Source organism: Gouania willdenowi, chromosome 18, assembly GCF_900634775.1.
Source record: "Gouania willdenowi chromosome 18, fGouWil2.1, whole genome shotgun sequence".
NCBI classification, from domain to species: Eukaryota; Metazoa; Chordata; class Actinopteri; order Blenniiformes; family Gobiesocidae; genus Gouania; species Gouania willdenowi.
Genome location: NC_041061.1, coordinates 3761473 through 3786041, shown reverse-complemented (window position 1 = coordinate 3786041; position 24569 = coordinate 3761473). Strand labels below are relative to the sequence as shown.

Genomic DNA, 24569 nt, shown 5'->3' with positions numbered 1-24569 from the left:
AGTCCAAATCTCCTCCAAATAAACAGCTGACTGACTATCAATTCTGAGGCTGGTGTGAGGAACAATAGATGCTAGAACAATTTGACACTTACAATTACACAGATGTTATTTTATTTTTTTATTTTTTGCTCATTATAATACCGCTAGCCACTAACAGCAGCCGTCAACACAGACGGAAATTGATCACAAGAAATGAGGAGCACCAGTAGATTCATTACATCACCTCTGGTTCCTTTAATCACATATGTGCGTGTTTTTCATAAACTTTATTTTTTTTATTTAAAATTTTTCTAATTTATGTATTAATTATGTTTCATTTCACCAGTTCATCAGTCATGTGAGTCATGCGTTGCTTCTTTTTTTTGTTCAGGGTAAAAGTCCAGCCCCCCTCCAACACAGTCTGTAAGTCCTCTCTGTGTGGTGAGCTTAAAACATGAAGCTCTTATCCTTGTTTCAAGTTTTAAGTCAATAAAACAAAATAACCACAATGTTTATTCGTTATTTTAATTTGGTTTTGAAACAGTAAAACCTTAGAACAAACAGCACACTGATTGACCAGACTTGGGCACCCTTAACGTGTGAATATCTTACCCCTGCAGTTTCATGTTTGCCCAGAAGGTGGCATCATTTCCTTTCTGATGTAACCCCACATAGCGTGGAGATGTTACAGTTACTACAGATAACCAGACAGCAGCAGCAGCAGCAAAATGACAAGGATTGATAAGAATCAACATCAAAACAGTGACAACGTAAAAGCAAACTGCTTCTGATACAAGGGCGAGGGGGAAACGACAGCGTTCAGGTCTCCATGGGGAAGATATTCTCAGGAGTGTTTTTTGGTCCGATTAGAAGATGACAGAAAGAATGAGGCTACGCTTTTCTACCAGGAGGGATTTGGGCCTTTGGTCGATGGTGGCATCGAAATAAAGGAGTGCAGGTTTTAATTTGGATCAAATGCAAGAAGCGGAGAGCAACAACAAAGAGCCGACAATGAGCGTGTCTGATAAAAATGAATCATTAATTAAGAGTGCTGCAAGAGGTTTTCATTAAAGCTCTGCGTGAGTGTCACACGCTCAGAAAAAGGGTCATTTTTCCCTTTTTCTGTCCAAAAGCAATGAGGCACACCATCCTGCAGACACCATTGGGAATGCTTTCTTTTTTATAGGCGGCATCAGTTCATACATCATTTAGATCTGAGGAAATGTAATATCATAATTATATATTTAGATTAAGTCAGAGTCGGACAAATCTGGGCAAATAAAGCTGTTTGGGAATTTAATGTTGTACGGTTATTGGACGTAAACTGAATTCATATGCTAAAGCAACAAACAAAATATTATGTAAATTATAGAAATTAAAAAAGCAAATACAAATATTGTTTGATGTTGAAACTGAAAATAAATTTCAAAATAATAAAAAAAATCACAAAACAGTTTTAAACAAAAAAAATAGTAATGGAATTTATGTACATGAAATGAGTATTTAAACCACTAAGCATATGATTTAATATAAGCTGTATGAATAGATAAAATTAATATTACATTTATTACATTTTTTATTCATATATTTTTAGAATAAGTAATAATAAATCCCCCAGACATTTTTTATTGAATATAATAAAAGTCCATCCATCCATCCATTTTCAGACCCGCTTCGTTCCATATAATAAGTCATTTAAATGATTAAATATAAACATCAATGTAACATTTAGGGGATAAATTTAATTCGGAAATTTGCTTTGTGAATAATTATCATATTAAATTAATTAATTTAAAAAAAGAAGAATTCAAATCTGAATACACTGCGTTGTACAAAATAGATCAATTACAGGACCTGATTCACTACACTTAACTGGACCAAAAAAGAACCACATTAATATCACAGTGCCTTTGAATTTGGGTTTTTAAAAAGACATAATCTTCTTCCTACTTTAAATCCCAGAGGTATTTTTGCTCTGAAACTATTTTTAATACAGGCTGGAGTGAGACACTGAAGCAGGAGCTGCTCATGCGGAGACTATGATTAGCACTGGTCGGCTCTCTGGGGTGAAATGGAGAGAGAGGAGGTTGTGCCGAGGCGAGGATGCTCGCGCTGGGACTCGTAAAAGCCTTTAAACCTGAGCAGGGCTTGTTAAACTCACAGCAGTGCCTCACCTGTGTGAACTCTCAGGTGCACTTTGAGATGATGAGAGGAGCGGAAGGCTTTACCGCAGTAGGGGCAGTCTTTTATCCCTCGACCTCGCACTCGCTCCCTGCTACTAACCGACGGTACGGATGAGACGCCCGTTACGCCGTTTTCCCCTGAAAGTGTGGAGACATGGAGAAAAGCTTTCGTGAAGATTACAGCTGATCCATAAGGAACCGGGAGAGCCGTTACCAAAACAGGAAGTGTAGATGGCTTACCTTTAAAGCCTGTGATGACTGAAGGGAACCCCGGTGGAACTTGAGTCCCATCCTGTCTCATCTCCCTGATATGTTGGGATCCGCCAGCGTGCGCCAGGGACTCCGGCCTCATCTCGCCACTATCAGCCCGTCCTCTTCGGTTCCCACTCCCTTCTTCTCCTTTCTGAGGCCTTTGGGTGTGAACGCGAGCGTGGGCCACCACCTGCTGCAGACTGCGGAACAGCTTCCCACAATCCGGGCATTCCCAAGGTCCTCCAGAATCATCTCTCACATCCAGACCTCCAAGGTGCGACCGGAGCTGGTCTGGCTCAGGGATCGCCGAGTTTCGGGCTTGCTGCTGGCCTCTTTGAAGCTGCCTTGGCTGCTGCTGCTGAGCAACTGCCAGGCTGCGAGCGACCAGCTGCCACCAAGTCGACTGATCTCCCTCTGAGGCTGTTGCTGGAGTTTCACAGGTAATTCCTCCTCGAGATGTGGCTCCTCCTCTTCCAGGATCCCCTCCTCCAGAGCTGCTGCCACCCCCATTTCCCTTCTCGGCCACCTGAGCAACTGCCTGTAGTCTTTCCATGCAGCTGGCTCCACTTCCATCGTTGGGCAAACCCAGATACCCGAGGATGGCGGACTTGCTCACGCCCATTCCGACTCTTCCTCCAGTTTCCCGACCTGATCTTCCTTGTCCACCTCGGCCTCCGCCTCCACGTTGAGCCAGGAGGAGGCTTGAATAGAGGGTGTTGAGGGACTGGTTGGCGGCGGAGCCTTTGGGATGCTGCTCACCTGCTCCTAGTCCCAGACCGGCCTTTAACCCCAACTTGTTCAGATGAACCTTCATGTGGTTTTTGAGGAACCAAGGCTCCTTGAAGCCACGACCACATACTTGACACTTATGGTCCAAGGAGTCTTTGTGCTTTCGCATGTGACCCTTCAGGAACCAAGACTGAGTGAAGCGCTGTCCACAGGTTTCGCAACGAAACGCTGGCAGGGTCGGAGATGTTGAAGCCGGCCCTGTGGTGGCTGTTTGAAGGTTGGCTGAGGCTGGGGCCGGAGTGTGGGTCGGTGTGGGGTGTGGGGTGTCTGGGTTGGCAATAATGGGCCTGGAGTTCAAGGCTGGTGGTAAAGTAGCAGATGGATGGCACTCATGTAGGTGCAAGGCCAGGCTCTCCTCTTGGCTGGCAGAGAAAGGACACTGAGTGCATTTGTACGGGTTGTGGAGGATTCGAACGTGGCGAGTCAGCTCCGAAGCTGTGCGGAACTTTCCTTTGCAGGCATGACAGCGGAATGACGGCACTGAGGGCGTTGATGCCCCCTCTCTGACTGTAGAGGAATAAGGAGAGGTCACAGACACAGGGTCTTCTGTGAGGGGCGGGGTCAGAGGAGTGCTGTCATCAATAAAAAAGTTGGAGCTCTGCTCTATCAGCAGGCCTTCATCTGGACCTTTGATGTCGCCGTTAACATCCTTTCCTTTTGTCAGATGCTGGATAAGAGAACCAGGCAGTGGCCGCTGGTCCGACAGACTTCTATGATTGGAGATCAAATCTCTATGATTCTGCTGGATTTTGAGGTTCTGTTTCAGAGGAGCCACTGGGATCCCAGTCCGGTATAAGGCTGCGGCTCGACGGTCACGGTCCAGACTGTGAGCTCGAGCATGAAGAGACAAAATACTTTGAAATCGAAACCTCTTCCCGCATACGTGGCAGGGAAACCTGAGTGCAGGCCCAGATGAAGTCCCTCCCACCCCAGGTACAGCCCTGGTGACGGTTTCCTTCTGGAAGAGCTGGAGGTCAAGCTCGTCGTTGCAGCTTCCGTTCTGACCTGAGGACAGGGCCAGCTCCAGGGAGCTGTACTCCAGCACCGGTGCAGAGGGCATGTCTGGAGGAGAGGAGTCCAAACGCTGCCCCCCTCCTCCTGGGAACAACGCCACTGCTGGTGTCGGTGATGGAGGAACTCCATCTAGCCTTTCCTCGTCAGCTCCTTCTTCAACTTCTTCATGACTGTTCTGGTCTTCTTCGAGCAGGGGAAAAGGAGAGAGGGCATAGAAAGGAGGGGAAGGTTGGGGGCTTGAAAGGGGAAGGACGGCTGGGCTGTCAGGCAGGGAGAGCTGGGGGTGAAGGGGTGAGGGCTGGGGGCTGTGGTCCAGAGATGGTAGAGTTGGAGGCGACTGGGCTTGATCACAGGAAAGAGACAACACACATTCCGGTGGGGAATCCATCCTCTATTTAGACAGAGAGAAAGACAGAGAGAAGGAGACATACAAGTGAGACCAGATATCTACAAGAATAAGGAAACAACAGAAATGTGACAATTCTTCACAAATACTTAAAACTAAATAATCTATAGTTGGTTTATGACTTACTTCCCTATATAATGGGTCTATAACTACTCATTTAAACTAAATCGTTAAATCAATAAATGATCATCCCTTTCCCATAATTGGTGAGTGATTTCCTTAAGGGTGCATTCACACCTACAGATCCTAGAGCAGTTAAAATGTTCTGGGATTTGTTTGCTCTGATAGTCTACCTCATTTGGTCGGTGTGAACACGCAAATCAAGTCTAGAGCGAATCAAACGGGCAAATTCGAGAGCGAATGTTTCTGTAGGTCTCAGAGCATTTCCAATTGAAGTAGAGCGCACGGCATTGTGGGTGATCAGGAGAGCCGGCGACAGCATAAAAGCATGACAATTTGTTGCTGCTCCATTGTTGAATGTTGTGAAAGAACAAACTGAGAAGGGATACGTTTCTGAGCACTCTTAAGCGCTCGCTTTGACCCATAGATAAGAGCCTCTTCATTGGGTTTCTGTTTCCCTGCCGAGAGTGTAACTCATGTAACGGCACCAGAGGCTGTTTGGTGCAGATCAAAAGTTGTGCTCTGAACGCAAACCGAGCCACACCAAGGTGATAAATTATCAGCTGTCCTCCTCCCATTCGGACCGAGTCCGGGACTAAACCACTGTGGAAGCATCCTTAGGCTATGTGTTGTAAAGACTTCTTTAGGGTCTCAGATTTTCTAAATTTATGGACATGGAGAATATCAAACATCTTGACAGTATCGTTCCCCATCCAAGAGGCGGTTGATTGTGTAAGTGAAGGTAAGTGTTCTGATGTAAGTTAAGTTTCGAGCTACAAAAACTCACCGAGCCACTCGGTAGTGCGGGGATTTGATTGCGACTTGACCGTTGGCCTGAATTGAGGATGGAAAACAGTTTTCCTCCCGAAAACTTAAGAAGAAAAAACTTTCAGCAAAAAAGAGGGCGAGACAGTTTTAGAGAGGAGTGCAGTCGCAATACGTCTCCACTGGGGGTGGGAATCTTTAGGCAGCTCATGTTTCGATTACAATTACAGGGACTACGATTCGTTTACGGATGGACCTTGAATTGATGCATTTAGATGCACATTTTCACTGCATTTCTTTGTTTCTCAACAAATTGCTCTTTTAGAAAACAATATTTGAAACAAATGTACCTTTTACCTTCTATTAAAGGTACATCTGTCAACTGTTAGCTTCCAGGTACATGCTAAAGTGCAGCTTCTAACATATACATATACAATATAATAAATGAAATAAATATCAAATAGTGCTGTTCTAAATGATACATTATAAATAGTTCCTTATACATAATAAACTGAATCAGCAGCAAAGCTTCAGTGTTTTTAAAACATCTGACATTTACTTGAACAGAAGGCTGTCATTGGTCCAAACAATGAGACTTTAAGCAAATCAATTCCTGAGTACAACATTCCTCAGACAGAAATAATTCCTTGTTAATAACAGCTTTCAATGGGCTACTGTTAACTGAACCTAAACAACCTCAAAATAAATGTGCTGCTTACGTCTTTGTTTGTTGGTGTTTTGTATCTTGTGATGAGCCATTTTGTGCATTTCTGATGTCCTTTTGTGTATTTTTTGTCGAATGTATGTTTTTTGGAATCGCATTGTGTGATTTTGTTGTCATTTTGTGTTTTATGAGTCATTTTTGTCCTGTATAACATATGGTTTTTGGAGTCATTTTTGTTTATTTCTGTTGTCGTTTTGTTTATTTTCTATTAGTTTTGATGGTGTTTGGTGTATATTTTGACTTTTTGTTTGTCTTTTTTGTATTCATGTTGTCCTTTATTGTATTTTTCTGTAAAACGTGGTTTTTGTTGTCATTTTGTATTTTTGGAGTCATTCGTTTTTATTTCTGTTGTCATTTTGTTTATTTTAGTTTTGACTGTTTTTAAAATATATATATATATATATATATATATATATATATATATATATATATATATATATATATATATATAATTTGTTTCCCCTTTACTTTCTTTGTATTCATGTTGCCCTGTATTTTTCTGTAGTTTTGTATGTTTACGGTGTTTCTCATGTTAGCGCATCAACTGTCATCACCGTCCCCTTTATAGTAAGGGTTTTTCATTCTGGGCTGCCATTAAAAAGAGTCATGGTGGTTCCATACAGTACAGAACCTTGTGCACATCATTCTTGGATGGCGGGAAAAGCTTGAAACCATGAACGCCTCCAACTATGACACCCACATGAGTGATGATAGTGAAAAGAAAAAAAAAAGAGTTACCAGCAGTGTGAGGGACGTTAATCCATTCTTTAGTGTCTCTGCTGAGGGAGGGGGTGTGGTCGGGGCCTCGGAGACAAACCTGTAAACAGAGCAAAAGGGAAAACCTGATGAGTTCAGAAAGACAGATGCCTCCGTGAAATATATATATATGAATTAATTTGTTGTTCTCTTAAAAATACTAATATAAGATTTCAGTTAAATGGTCCGAAACTTTTGAGACTTTAGGTTGGTTCTTCTTCTGTTGCGCAATTCTTCTTTACAATATAAATGATGAAGCAACATTGCACCCAGCAGTTCATGTATGGTACTACAGCAGAAATGAAGCAGAAACAAGTGGTTTTATGCACTCATTACGTGCACAGTTTGCACATAGCGTAAAAAATCTTCATTTGATCTTCTGTAGCGTTGAATGGATGCGTAACAGGTGCACACCTGCTCTGCCTGAAGACACACACACGGTGGCACATATGGGATTGTTAGAGCTCGTGGGTGTGTGTGTGTGTACGCGCTAGTGTGTGTATGTGTGTGTTTAAGGGCACCATCCACAGGAGATGGACTGTCCCAAACAGGAAGGGGAGCGCAGTGTTTTGATTTCCCTCCACACGCCCTTCCTGTGCTTCACGGCAGCAGCTCTTCTTTTTTTTGGTTCCTTTTTTTCGTTGTTGTTCTTTGAGCCCACACGTATACACACACACACACACACACACACACACACACACACACACACACACACACACACACACACACACACACACACACACACACACACACACACACACACACACACACACACACACACACACACACACACACACACACACACACACACACACATAGCAGCAGCATTCATTACATCTGCTGCTGCTGTGGGTGTGGTGGCATTCAAATCCTGCATTGCTTAGTCATGGTTACTCGTGAGAAATATTTCACGGATGCAACCCTGAAGTCAGCGAGAATGTAAACTGTGGAACCTAACAAACACACACGAAACACACAAAAACACTTTTTTTGTGTTGAGAAGTGAAACAAAAGGTTGTAAACGACTAAAAATGTGATGTTCCTACGAGTGTGAGTGTGTGTGTGTGTGTGTGTGTGTGTGTGTGTGTGTGTGTGTGTGTGTTAGTTGGTTCGACATTTGACATTTGAGCCTGGCTCCGACTCTGTGGACTATCGCAGCGTATCAATCACACACAGGCAGTCCTTTCTTCATCCTCCATTATTGTTCTTCTGTCTTTTCTTCCTGATTCAGACTCGTCCCATCCCCCCCCTCTCCCCCTCCCTCCCTCGCTACGTCTATTATTCACTAATTTTCTTTCCCTCTCTCTCTCTCTCTCTCCTGTTTTCACTCTCCTGCAGTGTTGCCAGTTGGCGGTGAGCCAGGGAATGCTGATATCAGCTGGTAGATTGGCCCCTGCCAACATGGTGAGAGGAGAAGAAGAAGGAGAAGAAGAAGAGAAATGACAGACGGAGGGAGAGAATGAGAAAGAGCAGCCACCAAACTGGGCGCGCTGAGAGCAATGTGAATGAAAACGCTTTCATTTGATAGCCAACGTGTCGTTGAAGCCATGAATAAAGAGGCCGAGTGAAGGGAGGGGGAGTTAGGGTGGGTGGGGGGGAGGAGAACAACAGATTTAAAAAGTCAACACGGAAACGTAGAGACGGGGTAAATAATGGGCTCTGATGGCATTAGCATGAATAGCACAATACGCCACCGTCGACGACCACATGCCAATGAGGGAAATTTGGATAGATGGAGATAAGGTGCAGCAAAGCATGCAGGGAAAAATAAAGGGTGAGGGAGGGTGAGAGAGGGATTGGGGGGGTGAACAACAGAAATCAGATTGAAATCAGGTGGAGCAGAAACGTAAATGAAGCGAGAGATGCAGAGAAAGAGGAAAAGACGAGAGGTGCAGCACACGCTGAAATAACTGAAAGTCATCTGAACTAGGTACAGCAGTGGTTAGCTCGTCCTAGGTTCTGGGTTCAAGCCCACGAACGCCCTTCCACTTTAAAAGACCACAGACTTCAAGGGGAGGGGGGGGAGCACTGGGGGTTCACAAAGCTAACGACTGATGTGTTAAAGTCTTCAGCTTCCGCCATGTTTCAAGCCGAGTGCAAACATTGATTTACACAAAAATAACACGAGGAGATTTTAAATCCAATCGTTTGCTCCCCTGGTTTAGATTTTTAATGCCAATGTTTCCACCTCGCCTTGAATTCCCACTACTATGTAAACGTGACCTGTGATAAACAACCCCATAACATCCTTTTCAGGGTAATAAATATGTGAACATACAAATATAATATATTGTATTGATGACTCGAGCTTACAATAAAAAATGTAAAGTCTTAAAACTGCCCAATCTGGCAACAGCGATGGTAAAAGAACAGAAAGCATATCACTCTGTGCTCATTTTGTTTTTTTAGTGGGTTTTGTTTCATTAACCACATTTTTTGTCCTTATTTATATTTCTGTAGTTTTTTTCTGTGTTTTCGGGCAAATTTTTGGGAATTCTGTTGTAATTTTTAGGATTTTCATGATTTTTTTGTTTTACTATCATTTCCTGTACTTTTGTTTACAATTTGTGTGTTTTTTAAGGTCATTTTTTTTTGGAATTCTGTTGTAATGTTTGTTTTGAGGGTCTTTTTAGTATAATTTTACATGGTTTTTGAGAGGCATGTCATCTATATATGTAGTTTTTTTGTATCAGATTTATTTGTATGTTTGTGTAGTCATGTTACATATTGGGTCACGTTGTGTGTTGTACAAGTTGCAAACGGAAAATGTGTTTCTTCTTCTGAGACCGCGAAGGAATTCCTACGTTTGCATTAGCTTAGCATGTAGCAGCGCTGGCAGAGCAGGGTCAGAGGGTTAAGGGGGCGGGGCTATGTTATTTGACCTACTTGTTTAAATTGTCTCATCAGGCTAATGGTAAACATCGAATATAATATCGTTAACGGTGACATCACAAAGTCGTACGATGTTGAACCTCACATGCTAAGCTAGCTAGGCTAACACCCTCCCGTCAGGCAGTGAAAACTGCAATTCACACAGTAAAGATGGCCTTTAAGCCACATTGCCCTTGTGTTAAGTGTTTCAATGATGTTAGCAATGCGCTAATTGCAGAGTAATTTTGTGAACAACGAGCTAATTGACTTCAGCGGTGAATTAGCTCGACTAGACATGTGTTCTTTATTGCCTCCAGAAGACGACTTTCCCTTTTTCTGACTCATGAAATAACCTGTTTTCTTTCATTACTTCAGCGTTTGTGACACAAGGTGTGTGTGTGTGTGTGTGTGTGTGTGTGTGTGTGTGTGTGTGTGTACGTGGGGGGGGAGTCAATTTTGCTGAGTCATGTTTTACCTCCCTGATGAGTCGTTACACAGAGCAGCACAATGTGTTCAGGCAAGTTTATTTTCAAGGGGGTTTTCGTGGCTGTGTAAATATCCACAGTTTAATGTCGACGCAGGTTTGCACACGCCGCGAGCAGCACATAGCGACTCATTTTAAATAAAAAGGTGCGTCTCAGAGGAGATATTCAGTGTGAGTGTGTGTGTGTGTGTGTGTGTATAAGAGTGGACGGGGTGGGAGTGCAATGCAAACTATGCTTTACACTAAACACGTTTTTACCCATTTATGGTTTCCTCAAACAAGTGTAAAGCAGAAAATTACCAGACTTTTAATCATTTTTGGGGTGAAAACCCTCAATTTTGATGAAAAAAACTTTTTTTTTTAAACTCTAAACTGTTTTGCTTGTTTTTCAATCCATGTTTTAGGAGCGTCAACCCAATTTCCTCTTATTGGTTAAAGTTTCAAGCTCAGATTTTCAGATTTTTATGCCCTTGTTTGTTCGTCCATAAACAATATGTCAAACACCGACAATATAGAAGCAATAAATGTGACCAATCTTTGTGTAATTAATGGGAATTTTGTGTTATTTCCTGTGAGAAATTGTTGGATTTTTTTTACTTTCTTTCCACAATTTGTGATTAAAATCATTGAATTCATAGTATAGAGACATGGGGGAAATGATAATATTATGTAGTTTCTGGGTTAAAAGTGACCAAAAATGGTGGAAAACCACATAAATTGGTTAAAAGTTGCAAATTAAAGTGGCCAAAAACAGACAAAAAAGTAGTAAAAATGGTTCAAAATGTCAATATTGGAACAATTAGTTTAAATTGTAATAATAAATAATGGGCGTGACAAATCGTGAATGTGATTAAATTGGCAAAAGTAAGAATGAAAAATGGTGGAAAGAGGGTAAACGTGATAATGGGTCAACATATGTGATATTAGGTGGAAAAGTGGTGGAAAGTGTTGAAAGTGTTTGAAAGTAGAAATAATGTGCAGAAAAAGCATTGAAATGTGATGAAGAAGTGGATGAAATATGAGAAATGTAGCAAAAATTTATTAAAAGTAGCCAAGGCAAGAAAAAGTGATGAAAACAGGTTAAAATATGGAAAGTTTGGTGTAGTTGCAGAAAAAGGGTAAAAAAAAAAAAGCAAAAATAGTTTGAAATTGTAAAAAAAAAAAAAATGTATATTCTAGTTTCTTGAAGGCATGTAATGACCCCCTTCCAGTTTCTTGTGACCCCAAGGTTGAGAATCACTGCTCTACAGGTCTGGTTTTGGCCCCCGAACCTAAAGTTTGACACAGATGCCATTTTCTATAGCTTTAGTTCAGCTTTACACTTTAAGTTTACAACATTCAACCACAGAAACGAGTGCTACACATGATCACTTAAATCAAAAAAGGATGTACGATATCGTTGACAACATTTATAATATTGTTAAATAATGATAAACCTGGACAGGATCAATGATGTGACCTAAATATAGTTTGGGGTAAAAAAAAAAAAAAAAAGTATACGTATACAAGTATTAGTTGATATGGGAATCAGACGTTAACATATAAAGTATTGGCATAGCGGGGGAGGTAAAGGAATACTGTAAATATCGGAGGGTCCGAAGGGAAAGGTGCATCAACAAATGTTGAATCGTTTTAACCATTGGTGTAAAAAAGTGACTAATTTTGTGTCAAATATTTTTTTACTTTTTAGGACTTTTGGGGGGAAAAAATTGTTCATTTTGATTAAGAAAATCTATAAATCCTTCATCAGTAGCTGAGTTTCCATTACAGATTTTTGCAAAATAAAAGTGATATTTCTAATTGTCGACAAAGCATAATTGCACTTTGAACGTGTTCCCATTGAACGTAGTTTTGGGGTGGAGCCTCGTAATCTCATCTCGTGAGATTTCGGCGTAGGAAGAACACTATTACTTTGATGTTTCACGTCTAATGTGGCACTAATAATATTTTTAGGTCTAACGCTAAGAAATGTCCTCTTCTGTCTGCACGTACTGCGTCACGTTTACTCAGAGAGCAGTAGTCATGTGACCAGGTACGACGTGTATTTGCGGAAAAAGTGTTTCCATGGCGCTTTTGCCACACATTTCAATATCTAAACGTCTGAAAACCCTCCTCATTAATGAAGGCGTTTTTGTTGATCGTTTCCATGGGTAATGGAAACACAGCTAATGACACTTCAACTTCATGCAATTTGTCACATTTGAACCAACATCACATGTTTTGATCTTTGTTGGAACTCAATAAGGTTTGGAGGATTTCCGCCATTTTTCCCAAAGCTGTAAACACTTGATCATTTTAAATAAAATGTGTCCATACCGCTTTCGTCTTTTTTTGTTTTCATATCTCACGATGACTCGTTAACCGAACAGCTCTAGTCGGGACCTGAACCCAGAGAGAGAACGACTTCCCCAAAACTAAAATGAATACACAATACAACAAATCACACATTATTGGAATGAAGTGACTTTAAATAGTTGTAGCCTCCACCTTCTGTCTGTATCTTTAGTTTAAAGTGTTTGACTTTGTCTTGTGTGTATTTTATAACTTTAAATAGACACACACTGAACATTGTGTACTAGAAACAGTTATCATAAGTTGTTTAAATGTGTCTCATTATTTGGGTATTTGCTGGTAGTAAAATATTGGTGGTGCAGTTTGGAGACAAATTACGGACAAACAGCTTTTTAGTATCTTTACCTGAATGTGTGTGTGTGCGTGCGTGTGTGTGTGTGCACCCAAAGGCAGATAGTAAAGTGTATAAAGAGTGTGTCTGCAGGCTGTGTGTAATGTCTTTATGAGCGTCTCTCTCTCTCTCTCTGTATCTCTTGATCTCTTCTTCTGAGGATCCGTGGGCGGACGAGGGCCCGTTAAAGAAAAGCCGGAGGAGCGACTCCAGCGAGAAGAGACGGGAGGCCACGCGACGTGGTGTGTGTGTGTGTGTGTGTGTGTGTCGAGTGTGATTCTGGCTCTGTTGTAGTTTTTGTTTTCACGGCGCGGTCACGAGACCAAACTTCCCTACAGACGGGATTCATTTCCTCAGCTTCACCTTTCCCTGAACTGTCCCCACGTTGGTTGAATGGAGCGTTTAGGCTGAACTGGTCCTCAGAGCGTAGGGCCCCGATGACCATGGATGGAAGAAAACCACCTCAGACACAAGTTGGGCTGACATTGGGGCTGTGGACCAGAGTTTTTAAAGCCTAACACTGATTACTGATGACATTAAAGCAGTGGTTCTCAACCTTTTCAACCTGCAACCCCCAAAATAAAGGTTCCAGAGAGCGGGGACCCCCACTGTAGCTGAAGGTGTTTGAACACAGACATGAACATTGAAGAACATGTGGAGACAGGACCATCTCTGAGGGGGAATAAAGGGGAGAGATTTTTGGGGTCCATCCATAAAGTCAGTAAAATGATGGTCTATTGTTCTATGAATCTGTGATAAACACATTTATTTATTCATCTGAATAATATTCACTGTTATACAGAAAGTTTATTATTGTTTGGGCAATAGTATATAGTCATTTTGAAGATGTAAATACTTGTTTTAATCAGAAAAAAAATGGGTTAAAAGTGACCAAAAATGGTGGGAAAGGTGGTGAAATGGGATTTTAAAAACCACAGAAATTGGTTAAAAGTTACAAGTTAGAGTGGGTAAGAATTGACAGAAAAAGTGGTAAAAAGCATTCAAATAGAACAATTAGTTTAAACTGGCAAATAATAGGCATGAAAAATTGTTATTGCGGTTAAATTGGTCAAAACTAAGCATGAAATACGGTGAAAAAAGGTTAAAAGTGACAATAATGGGTCAACGTATGTGACATTAGGTGGACGAGTGGTGGAAATGGTTTACAAGTGCTAAAGATGAATTGAAAGTGGAAGAATGGGCAGAAAAGGCATTGAAATTTGATGGAGAAGTGTCAGAAATGGGAGTAATGTAGCAAAAATATGGCAAGAAAAAGTGATGAAAATAGGTTCAAATATGGCAAGTTTGGTGTAGTTGCAGAAAAATGGGAAAATTAAGCAAAAATATCTTTAGTTTCTTGAAGGCGTCTGGTGACCCGCTCCCAGTGTCTCGCAACCTCAATTGGGGTCCTGACCCAGGTTGAGAATAACGCCCACCCAAAAACACTTCTATCCTCAGCGTTTCTGTCTTCAACAGTCAATGATTTACTCTCTAACTTCAGCCACCAGAGCGTGTCAGCACAATGTTTAAGGGAGAGTAAAGGTCCCTTAGGAGAACTCTTCTTCTCTGCGACATTTTCTACTAACAAACCGCAGAGTTGGAACTATCGCCCCCTGCAGATCTTTTCGGTAAACAAAAGAGCTTTACCTCGGCATCTTTAACTTTTCCTGATTATTTAGATCAACCAAAAGCAGCAAAAGCTGCTAAATGATCTAAAAACCAGCAGAGCTGTTTGATCTAAAATTGGCTACAGACTTAAAGTTGGGGGAACGTCAACCATAATTTACCCTAGTTTTCAATTCCTGGTATAAATAAATAATATGTAAAGCAACAAGTGACAGAAATCAGTCTCTGCAGGAGTTTCACTTCAAAATTCCCTGATTTTGTGACAAACTTTCTGTAATTTTGGGCAATTTTATGGGGTTGTTTGTGGGGAAATTGCAGTAATTTAGAAAAAAGTGAGTTCCTTTGACAATTTGCAATTATAGTCGTGTGAAATAAGGACAGAAAACAGAAAAAATCCTGCAAATATTGTGGTTGGATGAAGTTTTTGTGTATTTATTTCACAATTAGTCTTGATTTCTGTCATTGTAATTTCTCCTATAGGATGAATTGGATGCTGTAAAGCAGTGGTCACTATAAGGGCCAGTTCAGCCCAACATGGGGTCCCAACCATAATAAACTGTATAAAATAAATGCGCAATGCATGCAGATGTACAGATTTAGAACTGTGCTTTGAGTTAATGTATCAATTAATTGATGCACGTGTCCAAAATAAGGCCTGCGGTCCATTTTTGACCCATCCTAGCATTGAAGCTTGCTAATATAATGACTGGGGAAACAGGAATATAAAGTAAAACCCTCTATAGTCATGTTTCAGATGTTTGAACTTTACTGTTTGACTTTAAAGCTGATTATTTTTTTATATTTAAGTTTAATGTCAATTAATGTAAAAGTAGGTATTATTATTATATTATTATTATTATTATTTCCTTTATCATGGTTTGGTCCATTTGATATCAAACTGGGTGAATGTTGTCCCTGAAATAAAATGATGGACTTTCACTTTTTAATGTAATTTTCTCTTTGAGCAGAATCACACCCAGGAGCCACATTGGATGCTCTGTCTGGCCAGGTTTTGGCCCACAGGCCTTGAGTTTGACACTTGGGTATTTAACTCACAAATGTGGTCCATTTATCTGTGTTAACCTCGATGGAGGTTTGACTCACTGTAAATAGTTTTCCTGCTGACATTTTCTACTTTGAAAAATGTCCCTTATCTTTTCTTCACTTTGCTGTGTTTTTCTGTCACTAAAACAAGGGCTGCCTGATGTGTGATGTAATGTAAGCATTTGTAAAATTATTGTAAAGCCATCATTTTGGTTGTAAAACACAACATTTAGCTTTCAAAAGTGAAACTAACGTTTCCAGAGTAAATTTGAAAAGAGATATAAACAGCGTACATAATCCGTATGAATCGCTCTGCTTTGTTAGGTAGCACACAGCTAACCGCTAAGCTAGCACTAACTGCAAACTATGCTAACGCCAGCTCGCTAGCAGTGCTAATCTACTTGCACCACATGCTAACCAGCTGAGTCTCACAGAGTTCATTAAATGATCACAAAATTGACTGAATGTCATTTTTTGTGCGCGGCAAACGAGATTTCCTCATATTGTTTTGTGTTTTCGTGCTGCGTCACACACCTTAACCATAACTCTTAACTTAACCATAACCGAAACCCTGAATGAAATGTTCTAATTTGATGCAAGTGCAATAAAATTAATTCCAATCGAAAAGCATGAGTTTTAAAAGTCCCACAGCATGAAAACAACGCACGCAGCGCAATAGAAACATTCTTTTTCATGACAGTGTCACGTTCCTCCGTCGGACCACGCTATGCTAATATGATGTTAAATGAAGCGACACAATGAGAGACAGTTTAAAGAGTAAGTAAACCAGAAAAACACTTGTAGTTGGTATGAAGTCGTGTTGTTGATTACGGAAGTGGATTAGGGCCAATTTTGATGGAGAAAATAATTTTGGGCAAAGTCAAAATGTCGAGATTAAAGTTGAAAACATAGCGACATCTTTAATGATTCCGTCACGTGTGCATAGAATCACCGTAATGACATGATACTGCCTTTAAATAGCAACTTCTTAGCTTTCAGAAACCGGTGGAATTTCTCAGGTAGAGCAGATATTAGCGTTAGAGTTACAGTGTTTGAAATTAGATATCGGACAAGATGTGAAAAGAGGACATGTCCAGGTAAAAGTGGACGTATGGTCAGGTCACCCTAACAATAATTAGCATAAACGGCTAGCATGGCTAAGAAGCTACGATTACGTAGCGATAAATGCTGATGGTTGTATGTGCCATAATATAACACCCAGAAAACACCAGACTGGGAACACCCTCGATCAGACTATAAACTATATACACATATATATACAGTATATATATGTTTGTATCGACTGAACAAACACCTCCAACTGCTGTGAAAACTCAGTATAAAGTTAAAAAAAAAATACAAAAGTGCGCTGCTCTTTAAGTGAAGCCCTAATGCTGTAAATACACACTAATCCTGAGCACTTAGTGGAACTCTGAATACTGTAAATGTCACAATGTGCAGCAGATTCTCCAAAGCCAGGCCGAGCAGGTGCGTCTCCTGCAGAGCTTTAATGACCCAATTATATCAATCAGAAGCCTTGATTGGTGCTACGCTGCTTTTCTTCTCACTCTCCTTCCCAAGAGCCACCTGGATGCTAACGTGCGTGTGGTACAGTGTGTGTGTGTGTGGTGAATGGATGTAACACAGAAGCAGAAGGACAGTACTCGAGCTCTGAATGGGGCAGAAACCATTAGAGCTTTTAAAGACTGGGACCAGTTTGAGGTTCATTAGCGTTGCTCAAGTCCTCGCCACATAAAACACGGACGACCTGTGGATTCTTCAGCGTGGGCTTTTCAAGTATCGGACGAGTAGAGGAGGAGGAAAACTACTTCAAGACATTTTTATCTCCAATAAATGATACTTTCTTTCCCTCGAGTTTGAGATCAAAATAAGAAACGTTTTCCTATTAACAAGTTTAATGTAATATATAATTAAACAACAAGTAGTTTATACTGGTTTGGTTATGGTTTTGTGTCTAGATAAAGAATAAACTTGGCAAGGCTGACAGTCTATGCAGTGTTTCATACTGTATTCCATCAAATTCCTATTTTTTCTTTTTTTAAGTCTATTTAAACGATATAACATATTTAAAAGGTTTTTGTTAGAGTTTTTTAGTAGGAGTCAAACAAACCTATCATCTTTAAAAAAAAATGTAAATAACTTTTTTTTTTTTAAGTTGGAAATGATTTCTTTCTTCATTAAACTGCAACTCTTATTTTGAAAATGTACTTTGTTTTTTTTGTTTTTTAATTCATTCTTAAACAATTTCTTCAAAATACCCTGACTTTTAACAAATTCAATCAGTCCAAATCTTTCACAGGCTTTTTTTAATTTTTGTTTCATTTTCTTTTTTATGAACACAATCTATTATAAGAACTTTTTAAAATGTAGTATTTATGTTTTTATTGAATTTGCACATTTGCATTTCACAATTTTATTTGTGTTATTGTAGTGCTTTGGTGTATTTTTGTTAGGGTTTTGTGTGGGGTTTTTTCTCATTTTGTGCGTGTGTTTTTTTTTTTTTTTTTTTAAATAATTTTGTGTGTTTTTGGAGGATTTTTGTTGTGGTTTTGTGTAACTGAATTGCCATTTTGGATCTATGCAGTCATTTTGTGTCATTTTTGCTATCATTTAATGTATCTTTTTTATTCATGTTGTGTAATTGTTTTAGGGCCGCATGTGGCCCCCGGGCCAGCAGTTGCTTATGTCTGTACTGGACGAATAGGGTTGCAGTCTGCTGGTTTTAAACAAACGTAAAATGTAAACTCTCTCACAGGAACCCTTTAAGGCTGTAAAAAAGAGTCTGTATGTTAAATAAAGGCCACAGACACAGCAGCTAACTAGCTTAGCCTCTGCTAACTAGCTTAGCCTCTGCTAACCGTGCTTGAGCACTGACCATCTGTGGTTGGAAACACGAGGTTCGCGCTAACTCTTGAGGCGCGAGAAGACGGTTTGAGATCCCAGCAGGTGTAATGATTAAAGTGGTGACCATTTTAACAGGAGACCCACCTCTATTAGCTTAGCTAGCTGCCTTGCTAACATTAACGACAAGTTTACTGATGTTCACATAGCCCCTAAATGTTGACTTTTCAACCCTTTTTTGAAGTTTTCTTTTGTTTTTATCCATTTGTAAACCAATGTCTATAAGTTCATCTGTGCTTGTATCGTCACTGTTTGGATAGAAAACTCACTACTGTTGAACATTATGAAGAGAAAATGTGCAGAACAATGTGATTAATCACTATTATTGGTGATTTTTTAAAGAAAAAAATACATTCAATAAGGTATTTGTAAAGTTACAACACAAGCCTGGATGCAGACAGGTAAGTTGTTTTTGTTTTGTTTTTTACATTTTTGTCACCCTTTCATCATTGTCACTATTTAAATTTTTAAAAAAAAATCACTAGTGTAAAGAATTTGTGCAAAACAATGTGATCTTGCAGAAAACAATGGATTCGATAAGATTTTGGGTCAGATTTGATATAATTGCACCTGGAGGCTGGAGCAGGTGCATTCATGTGAAATTCACATTCATTTGCACAAAAGTTGAGGTTTTACACCGTGTTACATTGTTTTATCATGACTTAGATAGAAATGTACCACTGTAGGGTTTTATACAAGGAAAATGTGTGCAAAACAATGTAATGCAGAGAACTATAAATTTTGTTCAGTTCAATTTGTAAACAATACATAATTTTAACATAAATCACCCTTTGAACACAGTGCATCATTAGAATTTCACTGATGTTTACGATAAACTCTAGTTTTACAGAATTCATACAAAATATTGCATTCCAAATTATAATTTCTTGCAGAAAATTTTGCATTTATTACGACTTTTGAGGTGTAACAGTAATATAAATGCGCATGGAGAGCAGCAGGTGATTTTTTTTTGCTTTGAACTTTTTTGTGAAGTGTAAAATAAAGTCTAAACAAAGTGCATTATGTTTGTATTGTGTTATCTTGACAGAAAAGTCATGACAGTCACAGTTTAGACCAGAAAACAATGCACTTAGTTTGAGTTTTTGACCCTTTTTGTTCATTATTCTGTTTTCTTTTTTGTCAATAAAATGCTGGATTTAACTTGAGCTAAAGCTGCCCTATTTAGATAGAAAGTACAACATACAGATAGAATTTGTGCAAAAATTATGGAAGCAGATTTGGGCCAGTTTTGATAGAAAACCTGTATACTCAGTTCATTTTTAGAAATTTTGACCATAATCTCGACATTATTCTCATCTTTTCGACTTTAAATCTCCACATTTCAACTTTAACTCTGGAAATTTTGACTTTGATCTCGTCTTTTCGACTTTATTCCCCGCATTTTGAATTTAATCTCAACATTTTGACTTTAATCTCCACATTTCAACTTTAAATCTTGTCTTTTTGACTTTAAATCTCTCAAACATTTCGACTTTGATCTCTCAATCATTTTTACTTTAATCTCTCAAACATTTCAACTTTGATGTCATCTTTTCGACTTTATTCCCCGCATTTTGACTTTAAACTCAAAATTTTGACTTTATTCTTGATTTGCCCAAAATTATTTTCTCCATCAAAATGTGATCAATCAGGATTCCGTTGGATTTCTTGCACTAATCAAAAGTTTGTGTGTAAAATATCAAGTTTCTGTAATAAAACACAGTTTGTCTAAAATGTGAGTTTCCCTGCTACACTTTGCACACAAACACAGTCACACAGTGCTTGGACTTTCTAAAAAAAACAAAAACAAAAAAAACGGGAGTAAAGAGTGTTGTTTAGGTTGTGGGGTTTTTTTAGGACGAGCCGGTGATGTGAGGAGTATGGAAGTGGATTTAAGCCAATTTCTAATGGAGAATATAATTTCAAGAATAAAGTCGAAATTTCGAGAATAAACTCTAAATACAATATTGTGATAAAAGTCAAAGGTTTATTTATGAAGTCAAATCTATGGAAACCTTTTATCAGGATAATGTATTTTGAGTATATTTTCAGCATTTCAACTTTAAACTCAACATTTCGAGAATATTTCCTGGATTTACGTCCGCTATGGGAAGTTTGTGTGTGAAATATTAAGTTTCTGGCAAAACAAAACAAAAAACACTATTTTGAGTTCATTTTCAAAATTTTGACTTCAATCTCATCTGTTGGGCTTTAATCTCAACATTATATTTGGACTTTACTCTTGACATTTCGACTTTGATCTCAATAGTTTGACTTTTTGTGCAAAAACAATGTCATCAATCAGCACTTTTTTGGATTTCCGGCACTAATGTGAAGTTTGTATGTAAAATGTTAAGTTTCTGGTATAAAAAAACAAAAACACTACTTGTGAGTCCAAAATGTGAGTTTGTCTGCTGCACTTTGCACACAAGCAGAGTCTGGAATGCTTCAAAAAAGACAGAAAAACGGAGTATACAGTGGTTTTTTTTAGGTTGTGGGTTTTTTTTAGGACGAGCCAGTGATGTGAGGAGGAGGAGAAGGTGGAATGTGAGGATTCCTGATCATCTCAGTGCCACAGGACACGTTTCTTATCTCAGGGGGAGTTTCCTGTGTGTGCGTCAAAAAACGTGACACCATTTTCAGCTCTTTTCCCCTCTCCGTCCGACCCGCGGCCATCTCAATCACAAATAAACAAGAGAGAGACAGTAAACAACAAACAAAGACACACAGAGAGAGAGAGAGAGAGAGAGAGAGAGAGAGAGAGGGGATCAGTGTGTGCGTGTGTGTGTCAGCCCATCTATCGCCTGCTCCATTTTGTTCCTAAATTTTATATACAAAAGATTAGAGGGGAGGAGAGAGGAGAGGAGAGGACGGGAGGAGGAAGTGCCATCATGGATTTCATCTGGATTCCTCTGCCAAACGTTTCCCCACAAAAAACCCGCACAAATGTGTCCAAAAAAAGCCGCACATTTACAGCTTTAAGTTCCCGGTTCGGTCGCGCGCACCGCGAACACTTGCTTCGCCACTTTAGAGGTGATGTTAGGACATGTAGTGTTAGAATAAAACAATAAATAAATACACAGATTAAAATAAAAATTAAAGTGTCGCGTCCGGCAACAAAAGGCGCATCTGCGTCCAAAAAATGACGCTTTTTGTGGCAGCGACGCGCGCACATAAATCCACTTTTACGCCCCGTGTTTTTTTTTTTTTTGTTTTGGTTATTTTTTTTTAACAGAAATCCTCCGTTACGCACCGACAGACACTTTTTCTTTTCTTTTTTACCCCTTCAAAGCCACACGGAGACGGATTACAAAGCTGAACTGCTGCGGAAGGAGAAAGTGGTGGAAAAAACTTGGCTGAAGTTGCGCAAAATGCTTAAAAACGCACCTTGGACGACTTTTGGTTGCACTTGCAGCGGGTTTTAAAGTCGAGGCGCAGAGATCCACTCAGATCTATGCCAAACTCTGCCCTGAAAAACCACGGAATGGAAGCAGAAGCACCGGCTTTTCCCGTGAAAAGTCCAAACGTGGCCATCACTCACATGTGCTCAGAGGATGGTGGTGGTGACACTAACGGACCAGCAGCTACAGCTACAGCTACAGTTCAGGAATAAAAGCACGGAAGAGACGGAAAAAAGAAGGAGAAGAAGAAGAAGAGGACAAGCTGCGCTTTTTGGGAATCTTTCGACTCCATCCGACGCGTCAAAGTGCGCACGTAAAGACCAATAAAGGCACATAAAGGCAGATATATGTTAAAGTAAAGACTCAGTGTACTTACGGGAGAGGCGGCGAGGAGATTAATGACACGACACGTCATGATTACGTTTCACTTGAATTAAATACATTACGAGTTGGGGAAAAAAATGGAAATCAGGGTTGTATACAACAAGCATACGGTCTCCCCTCCCTCCTCCTCCTCCTCCTCCTCCTCCTTTCTTCTCCTTCTCCTGCATTTCTCCCATTTGTTGTACAGGAGTGAGTGAATAGAGGGAGGGAGGGGGAGACTGATGTAGGTTGGAAATGTTAATTATAATCTCAGCACGGGCACCATTTTACAACCCTGTCATCGCCTCACATTCAGATCCTAAATATGGAGAAAGAGGAAGAAAGGAGGACAAAGTTTTCACCACAAGATGCCAAACGGGAAGGAGAAAGACTTGCCCTCACCCAAAGGAGTCAAACAATTTGGGAAGATGTCAAGAAAATTATCAAAAAAAAACCCAAAAACCAATTCCTTCGTCATCGTCAATAGGGCTGAGACAATAACGTGTTAATCGTGATTAATTAATTACGGAAAAATAACGCAGTTAATCGTTTTTTTTTTTTGTTTTTTTTTACTCCAAACAGTGCGGAACTTTTCTCATTTCATGAGTTCCCAGTATACCAATAATACTGATGCACAGACCACGACACAAGAAACAGGAGAACCCGAGGAGAAGTCGTGGTTGCGTTTCGTTGGCGATAATTTTAGATTTGAAAAAAGGCCTCATATTCAGATCCTAAACATAGAGAGAGAGGAAGGAAGGAGGACAAAGTTTTCACCAAAAAAATGACAAACGGGAACGAGAAAGAGTGAAACTATTTAGAAAAATGTCAAGAAAAATTGGTAAAAAAAACCTCAAACACATGATTCCCTCGTCATTGTCAACACCAAACCGGGTTAAAATAAACATCTTCAAAGAGAATTTTGTTTTATATATTTGTGTTAATTGCGATTTATATATTACAAAAAAATAACGCACAAAATAAATAAATAACGCTGTTAATCATTTTTTTTGCACTCGAAACAGCGTGGAACCTTTATAATTTTGCAAGTTCCCAGTATACCCATTATACTGATGCACAGACCACAACATAAGAAACAGGAGAATCCGAGGAGAAGTCATTGCTTTGTTTTGTCGGCGTGAATTTTAGATTTTACAAAAAAGGCCTCGTATTCAAATCCTAAACATAGAGAAAAATGTCGAGAAAAAAATGGTAAAAACCAAATGATTCTCTAGACATCATCAACGTCAAACTGAGTGAAAATAAACATATTTAAAGAGAATATTGTCATATATATTCATATCACAGCAGAATATCGCCTATTCCGACATCTACAATAGGTGGCGCCAAATAGCACCTTTTTTCCCCAACGTATTTCCCGAAAAAGTAATAATTCTTTTTAGATTAATCATATCCTCAATTTCAGTGCCTTTCGACCTGTTTTGGACAACGGCACACACACTAACACACTTTGTTTCAATACAGCTCACACATCATTTCTGAACAGACTCAATGCGATTATTACACAAATAGATACAAGTTCATTAAAAGTTATTTGTTTAAAATTCCCTTTGGACTTTCCCAGTGGGAATTATCCAGTATGAAATGTAGTGAAAGTGTTTCCTCATTTTCACAAGTTGAATCGGACAATACGATTAAAAACGGACACGGCCCTCGGTCCAATTATGTGCAGCCCACAAAATATTGACTCTAAACAAACAAATTGAGAGAACAATACACAAGATGGCAACAAAACACACAAAAATAGCTACAAAAATGCCAACAAAAAAGCGTGTGTTGACATAGTTCCTGTTGACCCGTAAAGGAAGATAACAATGAATGAAAAATATATTTTCTTTCGTATTTTTTTACCGATTTTATCTCTTTCCAAAAGTGCATCTTGAGCTTCTTTTCCGCCAATAATCTCCTTCTTCTGATGGGGACGGTCAAGCAGAAAAAGTGGTGCAGGCGCAGAAGGCCGTGTCTGATTAGTATTTACTAGAGGTGGGACGTTCATGATACGTTACGGTAGACGATAACGGGATGACTTAATGACAATATTTTTGAAAGGCCCAAAAGGGAAAAGTAATTGCAATAGGAAAAACTCAATAGGAGTATGGTCCTACCGATCGTCCAATTCAAGTCAAGCTAACCTGTTTACACGCATTTAAAAATCTGGTTACTATC

The 24569-nt window shown here is 39.6% G+C and overlaps 1 protein-coding gene across 2 annotated transcripts in view; it reads right to left on the bottom strand.

The window, feature by feature from the left end:
• znf219 (zinc finger protein 219) overlaps positions 1–22525 on the bottom strand; it is a 29693-nt gene extending 7168 nt beyond the window's left edge. Inside the window, exons 1-4 of one of the 2 annotated variants that reach the window (XM_028474731.1) lie at positions 22396–22525; positions 6971–7049; positions 2403–4608; positions 2154–2300 (exon numbers count right to left, since the gene is read on the bottom strand). In XM_028474731.1, the coding sequence (XP_028330532.1) occupies positions 2154–2300; positions 2403–4605 (2350 nt within the window). In that variant the 5' untranslated portion in view covers positions 4606–4608; positions 6971–7049; positions 22396–22525. The remainder of the gene's footprint in view (positions 1–2153; positions 2301–2402; positions 4609–6970; positions 7050–22395) is intronic. The other variant, XM_028474732.1, reaches the window with a different exon arrangement.
• Positions 22526–24569: the final 2044 nt, after the last annotated feature.